A 16,354-nucleotide genomic window follows, 5' to 3' on the forward strand; every position below is an offset into this window, starting at 1 on the left:
ATAGACTGCAGGTCATAACTTCTGACCTGAAGTTCAGTTCACTGCCTCGGGTCTCTGCTCCTCCTGCCTTTCTGTCATCCACCTGCCAGCGTGTTGCATCTGCTGGCCTCCACCACTTGCTAATGTTACTGAATCTGTGGAAGCTCCGCCATAGCCACCACCAAACAACTGAGTTATTTTTACACATCTCCCAGCATCTGGCCAATCCATCACCTTTCAGTGTTTATACCGTTACGGAAAAAAACGAAACCCCCCCCCCCAAAAAAACCCATCGGCCCATAAAAACGAAAAATCACCATCGGCCCACCGGGCAAATGCCCAGTATGCCCGATGGCCAGTCCAGCTATGGCTGTTAGTTTTGAGTGTGCAGTGCAGTACACTTTTTTACAGTCTAGGTATGCATGTGAGGAAGTAAAAAAGTGAAAAAGTTGTAACAGCCAGGCAGAAGCTGATTTTGTGAAGAGTGCTGACAAAATGGAACGTGGAAAGTAACTTGAATAAACCAAAAATGAGCCTTTATTTTGGCTGATACCAAAACACAAGAAACAAGGCAAATATTCAGGTAAATATTTCAGGAACATAAAGTCTCATAGCCTTTTATACACCAACTATGTAGAAGGCGGTGATGGCCAAGCAGATGTGGGTGATGACCCTTGGGCAGCATGACGGGTGGTCGATGGCGTGGAGGTGGATGAGACCTCTCGATCTTTGCAGGCGCTGCTGAACACACTGGACAGATCTTGGCAGGTGCCGGACAGACTGTCTTGGCAGGCGGCGCTGAACGTGGACGTGGATAGGCGGGACGTGCTAGATGGCTCGGCGGAGCCTCTAGGCATGGCAGGATCCTGGACGGGCTCGGCTGAACCCCCAGCTGGCAAGACAGTTGCTGGATGAGCTTGGCTGAGTCTCCAGCTGAGACATGAACAGGGGCATGTGAGGCCAAGTTACCACCATAGATACCAGAACAAACTGGCAAGGAGCAACAGGCAGCGCCGGTTTTTAAGAAGCTCTCCTGCTGATGGCTGCAGACAAGTCCCATTTGAGAAGGTGACAACTCCGCCCCCGAAGGGATGGATAGAGAACAACAGTCTAAGGAGCATGGAAAGAAAAGCATCTGGACTTCTTTCATTTTCCTTGAAGATGTTTCACCTGTCACCCGAAAAGCTTCTTCAGTTCAAAGAGCAATTGCTGGAGAGTCCCAGATTTTAAGCCATGTGGGAGTGTCCCGAAGAGGGTCATGGACCCCCTATTGATCCTCTACCTAATCGCACAAGCCAAGGTGTGAAAACGGGTGTGGGTCACAATCAGCCAAAGTTTCGGGTGAACCCATTGTGAAACCTAGCCCCACCCTATCATGTGATTTCCTGAGGTCAAATGGACCAGGATGTGAGAGGGTGTTAAGGCGTCTGGGAAGGGATCTCAAAATTGGATTATAGGTGGCAGACAGTTGGTGTTGTAAGCCACCGCCTCTGTTCAAAGATGGTCGTTCACAGTGGTCATAGATGGCTTCTTTCACTCCTCTTTCAAACCATCTGTCTTCTCCGTCCAAAATGTGAACATTGGCGTCCTCGAAAGAGTGACCTTTATCCTTTAGATGCAGATGGACAGCTGAGTCTTGTCCCGTGGAGGTGGCTCTTCTATGTTATGCCATGCGTTTATGCAGTGGCTGTTTGGTCTTTCCAATGTAGAGGTCTGAGCATGCCTCGCTACACTGTACAGCATATACTACGTTGTTAAGTTTGTGTTTGGGAGTTTTGTCTTTGGGATCAACCAGTTTTTGTCTGAGTGTGTTAATGGGTCTGAAGTACACTGGGTTGCTGTGCTTGGAGAAGACTCTTCTGAGTTTCTCTGACAAACCTGCTACATAGGGGATGACAATGTTGTTCCATTTGTCTTTCTGATTCTCCAGAGTTAGGTCCGAGGAGCGCTAGGATAGTGGCAAGGTGTTTGGAAATGTTGTAGGTAGCTGAGTTTATGCTGCTAACAATGGGTCTGAGTGGGACCCCTTCTCTGTGGCTCTTTGGAAGTCCATAAATACAGGGTATAGCATCCCCTGGGTATTGACGATCCTTATGGCCACAAGGATTAATAAATTAACACAAACAGAAGCAGAGCAAATCAGAATGAAGGTTTCAGCCACCCTCTCCAGTGCTAAAGTCCAATGGTTTCACCTCACAATACAAGAAAAGAAGCCTGTCACATCCCTGAGCAAAGACCAAAACATCACCATATTACCAGCCAACAAGGGGATGTGCAATGTTGTTCTAAACACAACGGATTATCACACAAAAAACTGTGGCAACAATACCTTGAAGCCTTAAAATGAGACCTCACAAGCAGCTGCTAAAAGAAAGTTATCAGTTACCTTCAAGAACTTGAATAAAGAACTTGAATAAATAAACACGTCATAGACACCTCACCTTCACTACTGGAACTTCAACATTATGCACTCCATACTGTACATTAATGCCACTGTTTTGCACATACCAACCTCTGTATATTTTATATATCTTATTTTAATGTTTACTCTATTTCATTTGTAAAATATGTATACACACACACACACACACACACGCACACACACACACACGTAGAAAAACATATTTAGTATACACATCCAGTAATGCATATACTCTTATATATTGTACATATATTTATTACTTTCAGATTTAGCCATTCTTATATTTTTGCTTGTTTTACGTTATTGTATTTTTGCACAACTCTGTTGCTTGAGAAGCTCGCACACAAGAATTTCACTCGCATGTACTGTACCAGTGTACCTGCACATGTGACGTGACAATAAAAGTGATTTGATTTGATTTAAAGTCATTGACAAAGACACTGACTGCCCTATATATCATTGTCTATACCCAAGGGATGCTATGTACCAGTGTACTGCTCCTCCCAGGTTGATCATGTTCACCTAAAAAGCGATCTAAATAAACATCAGTTTGTTTTTTATATCCTGTCCTCTTTGCCAGCTTTTGCAATAAGTATTGTGTTGCTGAACACATTTTGCTTTTAAAAGAACAGCTATATAGAATCTCTATAGGCTCCTCTTGTTTATGCGAATCTTTTATCTGTTTATTTATTAGTTTCTTTTTCTTTTACTTCAGATATTACATTATATGTGGAAAACACAACACGGGCACCATGTAGCGATCCCCCCAACCCCCATAGGGGCACTGCCCCACCCACAGCCCCACCCACCAGCCTCCCAACGCACTGGTCCCCCAATTCCCTATTTGTGTGATGATATGTTGTGAAACTTAATGACTAGAGCAGTGGTGGGCAGAGAAGGAAGAGAGGACCAAAACACAGGACTCACGGGTTGGTGAAGGATGAGGACGGTGTTTAGTATAACGACAGGATGAACAGAACATAACAGATAGACTGACACTGACTGACTGAATGAATGGCAGGCTGGCTGAACTCAGCTGAAACACACATGTGGAATTGGTGATGACAAGACAATGAACTGAGAGAACTGAGGGTTTAAATACCAGGTTAATGATGATGATTACAGACTGGTGAATACACAGCTGAACTTAATCTAACTGATACGTAGGAAGTGGAACAGAACATATTGCACACAGGCAAATGGCTAACACAATAAAACAGGAAATGTGAACATGTGGAAAATAAAAAGAGAACATGAACAAACTGAAAACACGACCCGGGAACCCCGACAAGAGGAGGCCAGCCACAAAGCTTGGCCAGCCCCCACGACCACAGGCACACCAGGCAAGAGAGGGGCGGGTTGCCATGTTTCATTCCTCGCTGGTGCAAACAACCTGAGCACAGAAAGACCCACATACACAAACCGAATCACAGTAAAAGGTCAGAAGGTCGGGTATTAGAAAGATTTCTTTACTCAAACTGCATTTTTTATTCATCATATTTATTAGACTTTGAGTTATTTACTTTCACTATAGCCGTCACGATCGGACGGTCCTCCCCGGACGACCTGCTTGTTGTGTATGTGTCACCCTCTCCTTTTTTCCCCCCTCTCCTTACTCTCTGGTCCCGGCTATGTCTAGGAGCCTTAGATGTAAGCCGAGGGTAATCGCTCTCTCTATCCCACCTCTCACTACCAGTGTTGCCAACTTAGCGACTTTGTCGGTATATTTAGCGAGTTTTCAGACCCCCTTAGCGACTTTTTTTCTAAAAAGCCACTAGCGACAAATCTGGTGACTTTTGTTGGTGTTATTGAAGACTTTTTGATATGAAAGCATGTATTGCTCTCACTCTCAACAAGCAGCAGGTGCTGCCGTGAGCACCTCACCCGTGCCAAAGTACTCACAGGCAGCGGATAGTCCTCATGCAGCAGTTGCCTCCAGCTGCTGTCAGAGCAGGGGATGTTTTCACCTACGCGTCCAAACTGCAAATGAATGACTGTAATGCAGTCAGTTTTTTTTTTTACTGTTACTTTTTGTGGATCACAAGGCTTAAAACTACTTAAAAGCACGCACACACATAAAAAAGTAACTGTGCCAAAGTGCCTATTTTGGGTCAATTTTGTCGATCCCAAGCACGAATAAAGGCGAGGGGTTGGAATTGTGACATTAAAAAAAAACATAATTACTAAAAGACTAAGGAGCTTGGAAAGAAAAGCGTCTGGACTTCTTGAGTCCAGACGCTTTTCTTTCCAAGCTCCTTAGTCTACGATGACCTGGATGGCTGAGAACCTTCACAGACATAATTGCTAAAAGAAATTTTATTTGTACTTCTAAATATATTCTAAATGCATTTAGGGTGTTTTTTACTCACTTTGTGTCTCTTCCATGATGTTATTTCTCTCTCCTACAGTGTCGGTTACAATTACATAGGCATGACCAATTATGCAAATTAGGTGATGACATCATTTAGCGACTTCTAGCGACTTTTAGGACATCCAATAGCGATTTTTCAGAGATCCTGGCAACCTTCTTCTTCTGCAACAAAGCACAAGCACACAAACACTCCCACCAATAGAGAAGAGAAAGAGAAAGCAAAACTAGAAAGAAAGAGAAAAGGAAATACAAGGGTCAGGTAAGGCCAAGAGGACAGGGAGACCATGGCTGTGTCTCAATTCTGGGGGCCGCATTTGAAGGCCAATTATGTCACAGCGATGTGACGAAGGCTGTCCCAAGTCTTCGAAGACTTGGGACAGCCTTGAGAATGCGGCCGACAAATGCGCCCTTCATTTCCCCGAATTTGACGGATGGGTCATGTGTATCCTTCGTGGCCCAACCTATCCCAGAATTCATAGGGCGGCCCAGCCAATTCCAGTTTCCAACAATGGTGGCAGTGACTTATTTGTAATATTACTCTTATTACTCTTTGCAATACTTTATTGATTAAATTAGTATTTATTATATTTTTATATAGTATAGTTTTCACACAGCTGATGTGAGATGGTAGAGAATTTACTCCAGTGTCCTGTTCTATTTTAGGGAGCAAGGAGCAAACGGCTGAGTTTATTAAACTGCACCGAGACAGCTGCTAGACCAGGGGTGGGCAATCTCAGTCCACGAGGGCCGGTGTCCCTGCAGGTTTTAGATGTGTCCTCGAACCAACACAGCTGATTTAAATGGCTAAATTAGCTCCTCAACATGTCCTGAAGTTCTCCAGAGGCCTGGTAACGAACTAATCATGTGATTCAGGTGTGTTGACCCAAGGTGAGATCTAAAACCTGCAGGGACACCGGCCCTCGTGGACTGAGATTGCCCACCCCTGTGCTACACCGTCCTATTTCACAGCCTCGGACTTCCAGCCTTCTTGGTCTTCAAAGGACCCGGCCCACATAGACTGCGAAGGCCGGGTCCTCCAAAGGATGCAGCTCCTGAACCGAGACACAGCTCATGACATTTCTTTTATAAGAGAGGCCAGTGAGGCACATTAGTAGGACAAGCAGATGCCTGATTATAGTATCTCCTTTGGTTCTTTAGCTTATTATCACCTTTCTTTTATTTGATAATGACAGTAAAGATTGAGAAAAATCAACCTCTTAATGAAACTCGCAGTGAATGTAATCAACAACTTTCTCTGAAACAAGCAAAAAGAGTGAAAAAAGGGAGGGGCAACCAGCTGCCACAACCAGTTGGGGGTGAGTTGATGAAGACAGGACAAAGATGTTCTCACTTGATGTTGACTCTTTCTTCGATAGAGTATCACTTCCTGTTCCTGTTGCAATGCATAGTGGTGTTCTTGTGTAGCTTATCTTCATAGCCAACTTAATTTATACATTACGTCTTAAAACTTCCACCAAAAAATGTAAAAATCACTTAGATTTAAGTTAGTATGTTTAATTTTTTCTATAAAACATTTCCGAAGTTATATTTTGTATGATATGTGTTTACTGGTGTTATTTTGTGCTGCAGCAGTGTTTACATCTGTGAAATATTAAAATATTTTAACCTCATTTTTTCTTGTTTTTTTCTTTTACGAATTTATTTTTAAAAAGTTTGCCTACATTAAAATTAATTGTATAAACAAATAAAGTGTGAGTCCATTTATTGACCTCAAAATGATTAGTTTTAGTTATTCAAGTATGGGGAATTCCTCATTGTACATGTTGAAGAACAAGGGAATGTTCACAGTGTCTCTCAGTGTTCGTTTGTCTATTGTCTAAGGAGAAAAAGCAATAAGATTATTTTTTTATTATTCAGAGGCAACTGGACTAAACTCTGGTCAGAGTCTTGATGCCTCAGCATGAGTAATCATCCACAAAGCTACATTAATGGTCAGTGTATGTGTCTAAATAACTATATAAAATCATTAAAGAAACACCTAAAAGGGTAAATCCAAATGAAGTAGAAAAAGTGAAAGATTCAAAAATATCTGCGTGATCAGACAACCATGAATTTAAACTAAAGAAGGACAGACGACCATTTTGTTTCTTACTTAATTTTTTATGTTTATTCTTTTTGTAAATAGTCCTTTGTGCACTTTTGGAGACGACATAAAAAATTCCAATCTCAGAACATCATCTGACTATGCGTGCATTTGTTTGGGAGGAGTTTATGAGAGGACCCCGCGACACAAACCGAAGACCAATGCACAACTCGAAAAAATGATCTTTAGTTGATCTCTTTAGCTGGGGATTGAACATCCATCCATCTATTCTCTTCCGCTTATCCCTTTTCAGGCTTGCGGGGCTGGAGCCTATCCCAGCTGTTTCAGAGCAAGAGGCAGGGTACACCCTGGACAGGTCGCCAGTCTGTCGCAGGGCTAATACATAAACACAGACAACCATTTGCTCTCACATTCACACCTATGGGCAATTTAGAGTTACCAGTTAACCCATGCAAACACGGGGAGTACATGTAAACTCCATACAGAAAGACTCCAGCCTGATGGTGGAATTAAACTCAGGACCTTCTTGCTGTAAGGCAACAGTGCCAACCAGTGTGCCACCGTGCTGCCACCCTATTAAAAGCCAGAGTAAGATATTTCTTTAAAACACGTTTTAATGTTTAATTTTATTGTAGATTGAGATTATTTTATTGGCTCATCTCAATTTTAGACCCAGGGATGAAGCTGTTCACTGTCCAGTTTCTGGAATTTTCTCACAAATACTTTTATGAGGTACTTTGCAGGACATGTCAAACCACTTGATGACAGGTTCAATGATTTCCCCCATCCTCACACAGTGGTCTCCGTCAGGATCTTCCTTTTTCCAATCATCTGGCTCCTGACGAATCCAAAATGTCAAACTAAGAGATGAACAAAAAAATGTTAACTGTTAAAAATGCTTCACTAAGTTTGAAACTGGAAATAGACAAATATTTTCATGATGATTAAACCTTTTGTTCAGCAGTGAGCCATCCGTCCACAACCATGTGCCCTCAGATCCTGAGTCTGTTAGTCCGATCCAGAACTTGTCCTCCGAATCCTTCATTTTGTATCTTATTTTTTCAACCAGGAATTCCTAAAGGGAAATTTTGATTAAAATTACTCTCTGTTTTCTGTGCCAAGATGACAAAAATGTAAGAATCAGAAAACATGAACCTGCAGCAATGTTTTATACCTGCTCCTCCGTGCTGTCTATCTTAAGCAGGTCTCCCCTTTTAGCTCTGCAATCGTCTCTGCTCTTGCTCCAGGACAACTTCCTAGTGGATAAATAATAGCAGGTTTCTCTGTGTTGCTTCCAGCCTTCACATCTTAGAAATGGCTCATCTTGGAGGGAATGCAGCAAAGACATTGGAAGAATTCACTGTTCATATTTGTAGGAGTTGGAGACAGCAGGAGTGAAAATGTGCATTTAATAATAATAATGATAATAATGATAATGATAGCTGTGTCTCAGAAGATTAAATTTCCCTGATGGTCACACAGTTCAAGGTTAATATAATGCTGCAGTGCAGGAGCTCCATATTCTTACCTATAGGAGAGTTTTTACAGTTTCCAGCTCCAGTTCAAGGTTTCTCAGTGTCCCCACGGTTCTTATGAGTGCAAATGCTAGGAAAATGAAAAATAAGAAACAAATACATGCCAGTAACAGTTAAGGTTTCACTTGATCTTTGTAAAAAAATACAAATACAAAAATACTGCTTATTGTCATGGGTGGGGCAGACTGGGTTATTTTATGCCTTTTTTAAATTTTTCCTGCGGTGGTTCTGAGTTCAAGGTGCAAATCAAGGTGGAGCGCTCTGGTCTGTCATTCTCACACCTGCTCTGAACTATTGCAATCAACCCCTGAAGTATTTGGCTGAATGACCAACAGATCTCTGGTGGTAATCAGGCTCACCTTACTATTAACCTGCATTCCTGTTTATAGATTTCTTATGTTGCTTTTGTTCTTGACAGTGGCCTCCAGCCTCACCTGGAATGCTTACTTTAGCTGCATTTCCACTCAGTTTGTGGGTTCTGCCCCCTCCTTATGAGCTCACTTTCACCTTCAAGTAAGACTGTTCTCTCACACCATTCTCAGTTCTTTATTAGTTCTGAGGACATTTTTATTTCGGGCCATCATTCTATTATATTTAAAATGTTTTTCCATCTGTCCCTCTCTCCTGTTCAACATCTGGGTAATTCTTATATTTTGAACTCCTCTACTGCTGCTAAATTTTCTGATGATTTTGATTTGGTCTTCCCTGTCTCTAACGATGTTGATTTATTAACAGATCTTTTTAATAATCATTGTCTTGATGCATTCTTAATCATCCAGGTAAGTAAATCTCCAAAAGTTGATTCTGTTCATCTGGACGTAGCGTTTTGTAGGAGAATCGTTTCGTCACTCATCCGAGTGACTTCTTCAGTCTCAGCTGACTGCAGGTTTCCCCAATCTTATAAACAGTACATTTGCATAATGACTGAAACCAGCCCACTGAAGGAACAATGGGCTGGGAGGTCAGTTCCTTCATCATGATTATGCAAATTCTCATGACCATTGATCAACAATCACTGATCAATGGCCATAAGTACCATTCACAGAGTGTTGGGGAAGTCACGTGAAGATTCATCAGCCAGATTAAGTGTTTACTGACAATTGACAGTGATAACAGACATCATCATCACAATTCCAATCAATACTCTCCACACAAACAAGGATAAACACACTCGACTATCACTAAATCAAATTTAGCACCCATAAACAAACATGATTTGTAATGACGCAAGTTCAGTTTACAATAGGGCTCATTCGCTCGGTCAGCAAGTGGCAGTCAGCAAGAGTCATGATATACGCTGTGTTTTTTCCTGAATACTTTTGTCACGTTTACTGTCTAAGGACAGCGCTCGCAAGCACTCTCTGCTTATGAACAAAAAATAAAAAAACAAAAAAAACCCTTTCGTGTTGGTGGAAAAATGTACAATATTGACAAATCAAAAAATGATATGGCAACATGACATTTGGTTGTTTAGGAAGAGGGGGAAGTTTTAGGAGTGACGGCAACAGAGAGAGAGAGAGAGAGAGAGAGCAGGAAACAGAGAGAGAGCGAGTTTAGAGATGTGAGAGATTTAAGACGTTTAGTGTGTTTGGAGTGTGTAGTTAATGTGTTGTCTTGTGTAGTTAGTGTGTAGTGTTGTGGATAGTGTTGTGTGTCAGAACAATGAGGCGACTGCACCTCCAAGAACTCGACTGTTAAACTCCTAAAGTTTGCAGATGACACCACCGTCATTGGCCTCATTCAGGATGGTGATGAGTCTGCATACCGTAACACTATCGTTTTTCACAATTTGCTCTGTTTGGCTTCCTCTTTTCCTGGTTATAACTTTGTTGCTCCTCTTACCCATAATAACCCATAGTGGTGGACAAGAACCACCTGATCTGTCAGTCCAAGACATGAGTCACAAAATTCAACAAGGAAGCAATTTTGTTTTACTCAGTGTGGTTTGAATAAGCTTTGAATACTATTTTGTCTGAACTTTTTTTTTTTACTGTTTTCAACGTTCTCTTAAGCCAAATACTGAATGGGTTGCCAACTGCCATTAAAACAAAGAAGATGAAGAAGAAATGGCATAGTACCGGTAGTCGTTTTCATTGAGGGAAATTGTTCAATAAACAGAAGTCAGTGTGCTACTCTACCACAGACAGCTGTCATTTTTTTCCATCTGTGTGTTCTTTTTTTTGTCGCAATCGTCCACTGAAACCACACAGTAACCAAATCTTCTCCACACTGTCTGTGTGAATAGAAATACATACAGTACATGCATAGCACAGCATAACATTTTCACTGCTCAGCAGATGAAACCCATCTTTATCTATCCATGAAGCCAGATAACACCAATTAATTAAAATGTAGGAATGTCGTAAACATATAAAGACCTGGATGACCTTTAATTTTCTGCTTCTAAATTCAGGTAAAACTGATGTTACTGTACTCATCCCTGAAAACCTTATAAACATGGTGTCTTACCAGATACTTACTATGGATGGCATTGCCCTGGCCTCCAGTTACACTGTGAGGAATCTTAGAGTCATTTCCTTTAATTCACATATTACACAAATATGTAGGACTGCTTTCTTCCATTTGCACAACATCTCTTAAATTAGAAATATCCTGTCTCAGAGTGACACTGAAAAACTAGGCTGGACTACTGTAATTCATTATTATCAGGAAGTCCCAAAAAGTCCCTGAAAAGTCTTTAGCTGATCCAAAATGCTGCAGCAAGAGTACTGACAGGGACTAGAAAGAGAGAACATATTTCTCCTGTTTTGGCTTCCCTTCATTGGCTTCCTGTTAAATCCAGAATTGAATTCAAAATCCTGCTCCTCACATACAAGGTCTTAAATAATCAGGCCCCATCTTATCTTAATGACCTTGTAGTACCATATCACCCTATTAGAGCACTTCGCTCTCACACTGCAGGCCTACTTGTTGTTCCTAGAGTATTTAAAAGTAGAATAGGAGGCAGAGCCTTCAGTTTTCAGGCCCCTCTTCTGTGGAAGAGGGGCCTGAAAACTCTTCCACAGAAGAGTTTTCAGGCTGAAAACTCACAGAAGAGTCCCAACCCTCATGATTAATCCCATCTCAACTGTCCATGTAGCTTCCTCTCTACAAAATAAAACTATGAACTAATGCTGACACAGATATTGAGGAAAAATGTGTTTCAGCATTCAAATTAGACAATCATCTGCTCTCTTACTCTGAGTCTGAGAATCCAATCCAGAAATTGTCCCCAGCATCCTTAATCGTGTCTCTAAACACTGGGAATATCATATTCTGATGGCTTAAGAGCCAACGCTTTAAATGAATGTTTATAAAATACATGTTTCTAACACACTGTAGTGTATTTAGATTGATTGATTGATTGATTGATTGATTGATAATACTTTATTCATCCCAAGGGAAATTGGGTTAAGGCTGACAGCCGTGCCAGCGCCATCTTACCCTTCCGACCATACATACATTACACAAACATCACATGGGGTAGACAGGTCAGAGAGGTATAACAATGGAAAATGCACAACATGAGGAAAGACGAGGAGAAAAAAGAACTCCCCCCAGACTGAGCTCCAACAGGGAGATCAGTTTGAGAACAGAAAAAAAAACACCTCAGCACATAACACATGAATCAAGACATCTCACAACATAGAAGACATAAGCTTCGAAGGCGATTAGATAGAAGAGGATAGAAGTTTCTCATGCGCCCATATATGACAGGCACAAACACTTTAAACCAACAGGAAACATCAGACATTTGGTATCAGCTAACCACATGTTAAAATGTCACACATGGTCGTGGTCACTTCCTCATTTTGTTCTGTCTTAATACCTCAGGCATCTGTTTAAATGGTTGTCTTTCTTTCTTTTGTTCAAACTGATGCTTGTCTGACCACATTGATCTTTTTGAGTCTTGAACTTTTTCTACTTCCTCATGACTTACATTTAAGTTATTTTCTTATTGCCTTATATATTTACATGCATGTACTTACCTTTTATGTTCCTCTGTGGATAGTTGCTCATGCTGAGGCTTCAAGATGAGTCAGTCGAGCTGTCTCTGAATAAACAAATAAATAAATTCTAAATTATGTCTTTTACTCTTTAGATAAACATGAGAGCAGAGAGGATTGGGTGGATTTATCCATGCTTGAACAAATAAAACTAATCTAATAGATTTATTTTTGTTATGGCAGTAGTGTCTCTCCCTCCCTCTCTCTCTCTCCTCCCCTGCAGTATTTGTTTGCCTCCCTCTGCCCGCATAATTACAGGTGCACCTTTAAGAGAGGAAGGGGAGAAGGGCAAAGGCAGCAGTTAGTCCATTCAAGGCTGTCTGTGGATGCAAGAGGAGGACCATCATGATGCTCCTGCTGGGGAGGGAGTCCAGGAAAGCGTGTTTTTATGACAGATGTGCATCGGACTCGATGGTAGTTGTTAGACTCTTACTTTTTAAATTTCCTTTCAGAGATAACCTGTTAACCTTGGCCTCCAACTTATTCTTTTACCCCAACTGTTTTCTAATTGTTTTCATTAAATCTACCCCTTAACCCCAAGACCCTCTGGATCATAACATTTACATTTTGTCATTTTGAGGTCAATAAATGCAGTAACACATTATCTGATTCTTGGCACCACACACATTGGTGTGAGCTTTGACTTTTTTTTTAATTCTTAAAAGAAAAAACAAGGAAACAAAAGGAACAATCTTTTATTATTTCACAGATGTAAACACTGCTGCAGAAACAAATTACCTCAATAAACACATTTAATAAAAATATAACTCAGATTTATGTTAGTATGTTTCAGTTTTTTCTACAAAACATTTGCTAAGTGATTTTTAAATGTTTGTCACATAGAAAATAAAGAATCACACAGTATCCTGTTTCCTGTACAGTTTTACAGCTGAATTTCAGACACATACAGTTTTATTCTGTCCTTTTGCTGCTGGTTTCTCACAAATACTTCTGCGAGACACTTTGCAGGATGTATCAGACCAACTCTTCAGGTAACGATCACCTTTATCACCCATCAGTACACAGTCATCCTCGGGCCAGTTGTCCGGCTCATAGTAGTTCCAATAAGATAAACTAGGAGATGAAGATCAAAAAGAATTGGCTCAGTAAACGTTGCTAACTTTAATTTTGAAAATGGGATTTTTTTCCACATCAATCAAACCTTTTGTTCAGTGGTGACCCGTCCACCCACAACCATCTGCCCTGCTCTGCTGAGTCTGTCAGTCCGATCCAGAACTTGTCTTCATGATCCGTCATTATGCCTCTCACTTTTTTCCCCAGGAATTCCTAAACAGGAAAAGTTGATCAAAAGTATTTTGTGACACTTTTCTTTGCTGAAGAAATGTAAAGATGTGGTTAAATATGTGAGAGCCAAAACTTGCAGCAGTTTTTTATACCTGCTCCTCTCTGCTGTCTATTTTAACCAGGTCTCCTCCTTTAGCTCTACAGTCATCTCTGCTCTCGTTCCAGGATGATTTATTGGTAGAGAAGTAATAGCACTTTCCTCCATGTTGCTCCCAGCCTTCTTCACATTTAGAACATGGATCACCTTTGAAGATATTAAAGCAAAGACTTCAGTCAGGTGGAAGAAACTGTTCATGTCTGTATGATTTGGAGGCAGCAAGAAGCTCCTTCTGTCCTGCAGGTACAAACCAAGTTACTGTTTCTGTGTCTATCACGGTTTCTTTAATCATCATCAGAGGACACAAATGTTTAAAAGAATAAATCCATAACTTATTTACCTGTAACTTCAGGAGGTTGTGGACATGTAGGCTGCACCGTGCTGCATGGTTTTGTTTTAGAGAGATTCTCTGTTAGAATAAGAAGGAAGGATAACTAATAATTAACTTTAATTTAATTAGGACTTTTGATTTTTCTGAAGATTGAATTTAAAAAAATGCAAAAATTCTTTGTATCGGGTAAAAAAAAAAAAAACTAGGCTCATAACTACGTGTCAGCAGAACAATCCAAGTATGACCAAATATCACAGCATATCATCTGTATTTGCTTACCTTTCAGAACATTTTCACACTTCATTCTGTGATCTTCCAGTTTTTTCAGTGACTCTCTGATTTTCGTGTTTTCAAACGCTGAGTTAAAATTTAAGAGAAACAAAGATTTTGTGAATGACAAAAGAAAAAAAAACGAAGAAAAGCTCTGAAAAAGATCCTCTTTATTTTGCTGCAAGACTATTAAAACACTAAAGTCACATGATGGCTAGGCCAAGGTGTGCAATACGCTGCCATAATGCTCATCTGATTTACAGAAAATAAGTTTTAGGTTGAAAAAAAATGTAAATGTAAAAAAAGTAAACTCACTTCCAAACTCACTGAGACGATAAATAACGATGAGAGCAGCTGCCAGGAGAATACAGAGAACAACCAGTGCCACTCTCTCTGCCATGACCTTTGACCGTCTGCTTGAATTTGAATGTCGAGAACAAGGAGTTCCACCTGATGAACATTTAGAGAAGACACAATGTGAGAGTTCAGAAAAGTGTTTATTTATCTGTTATAACAATTTTAAGGAATTTCTCAAAATATAATACTATAGTAAACTGCATTATAGTAGAGTGCTAATGCAAGAACATTTAAGCTGATTAAGATGCTTTCCACCAACAGGAAAAATCCCATACATATATATCACCCATTCTAAAACATGTTAAAACATGTTATGCTCAGTTCCTGTTTTTATTTGGTCTTGGTGACTTCCTTTTTCACATCTTTTAAACACTTAATGGTATAGTTTCTTTTTCTTTCTTCCATATTTGTAAATATTGATTTATCCTCTCTGAGAACAATTACTTTGAATCTTTATATTTTTGATTAATGCAAGGACTAAAATTAATTGATATGATTAAAGAATAAGTCTGTCTCTCTGTGATGGCCCTGCAACAGACTAGCGACCCATGTCCCTCGCCTTATAAGAGAATGGGTGAATGATTTAAAGAATTAACGTGGGCTTGAGATATTTTTAGGTTATGTACAGATAATGTTGATTTATTCCAGTATACAAACCTTATTCACGCCTTCTATTAAAAACACTTTTAGTCAGACTGATGATTGTTAGCCTGATGAAGATCACTCAGATCAGACCGAAGCTTCCTCTGTGTCACTTTGCTGTTGTTTATCACCACATGCCTAGTGTGTCATATTTGATAGCTACAATTTATTCTAAGTTTTTCAGACTTCTAAATCATTGGTGTGAATTTTTATTCCCCCGTAAAAAACCAGATAAATTGCACAATACATTTTAAAACAATCAAAAAAATTAAAGTCACATGTAGCAAATATGATGCAAATTAAAAGTCATATATGGAAATTAAACTGAATTAATTTTATTAAACAAATTTGTCAGATGGTTCAATAAACTTTCCATTTTTAAAATAAGTAGAAATTTATGACAATGATTTAAAATTTCTGGTTTTAAGGTGTTACTGTTCTTACCTTCTATGCAGCTCTGTGGACGACTCATCATGCTGAGGCTTCAAAATCTTGACGGCAGAGTTAGTCCAACTGTGTCTGAATCACAAAAACATAACAAAAGACTGATAAATTATTCAGATAAATTAGTTTTGTTATTTATTCTATATTCATTTCTTGCATTTAATATAGATGTAGATAAGCTCTGGTGCTCATTCTGACTCTGTCCTTACTGTAGGCTTGTAGTAAGTACTAAATGACAACTTCGTGTTTCACAGCTTTTAAAAAAAACTTCCTGTAAACTAAGGCGGATGGAGGAGGCGTCATCGATTGTCTTGTTCCTCCTACCAGAGTAACTGCTGTTATTTTAACTGAGGCAAGGCTGCTGTTTTGTTGTTGAAATGTGTGTCCCTGTGGTCTAGTGTGCTGACTTCTCACATATATAAACATAGCCATGCGAACATATTTCACAAAGAGAATGTTGCTGTGATAATGTGTGGAAGTTTGAGTCTAGCACACACAGCAGCCGTATTATATGTATTTACCTTGTTAG

The 16,354-nt window shown here is 40.0% G+C and overlaps 1 protein-coding gene across 1 annotated transcript; it reads right to left on the minus strand.

Moving 5' to 3' along the window:
- Positions 1 to 13,106: 13,106 nt before the first annotated feature.
- LOC120435940 (C-type lectin domain family 4 member E-like) lies at positions 13,107 to 16,017 on the minus strand. Its single transcript, XM_039606171.1, has 7 exons — positions 15,826 to 16,017; positions 14,698 to 14,832; positions 14,392 to 14,469; positions 14,122 to 14,190; positions 13,777 to 13,928; positions 13,542 to 13,666; positions 13,107 to 13,453 (listed from the first exon to the last, which is right to left on the minus strand). Exons 1-7 carry the CDS (start codon positions 15,854 to 15,856, stop codon positions 13,276 to 13,278), a joined length of 768 nt encoding a protein of 255 aa, XP_039462105.1. The 5' UTR covers positions 15,857 to 16,017; the 3' UTR covers positions 13,107 to 13,275.
- Between the last annotated feature and the right edge of the window lie 337 nt (positions 16,018 to 16,354).

Source organism: Oreochromis aureus, linkage group 22 (assembly GCF_013358895.1).
Source record: "Oreochromis aureus strain Israel breed Guangdong linkage group 22, ZZ_aureus, whole genome shotgun sequence".
NCBI classification, from domain to species: Eukaryota; Metazoa; Chordata; class Actinopteri; order Cichliformes; family Cichlidae; genus Oreochromis; species Oreochromis aureus.

What these genes read in the sequence shown, in the direction of transcription:
- LOC120435940 (XM_039606171.1), bottom strand. Translation starts at nt 15,856, where the DNA reads ATGATGAGTCGTCCACAGAGCTGCATAGAAG. An exon ending in GTGTGAAAATGTTCTGAAAG is followed by an intron (nt 14,191 to 14,391) that starts GTAAGCAAATAC and finishes TTATTCTAACAG; the next exon opens with AGAATCTCTCTAAAACAAAA. An exon ending in ACAACCTCCTGAAGTTACAG is followed by an intron (nt 13,929 to 14,121) that starts GTAAATAAGTTA and finishes ATATCTTCAAAG; the next exon opens with GTGATCCATGTTCTAAATGT.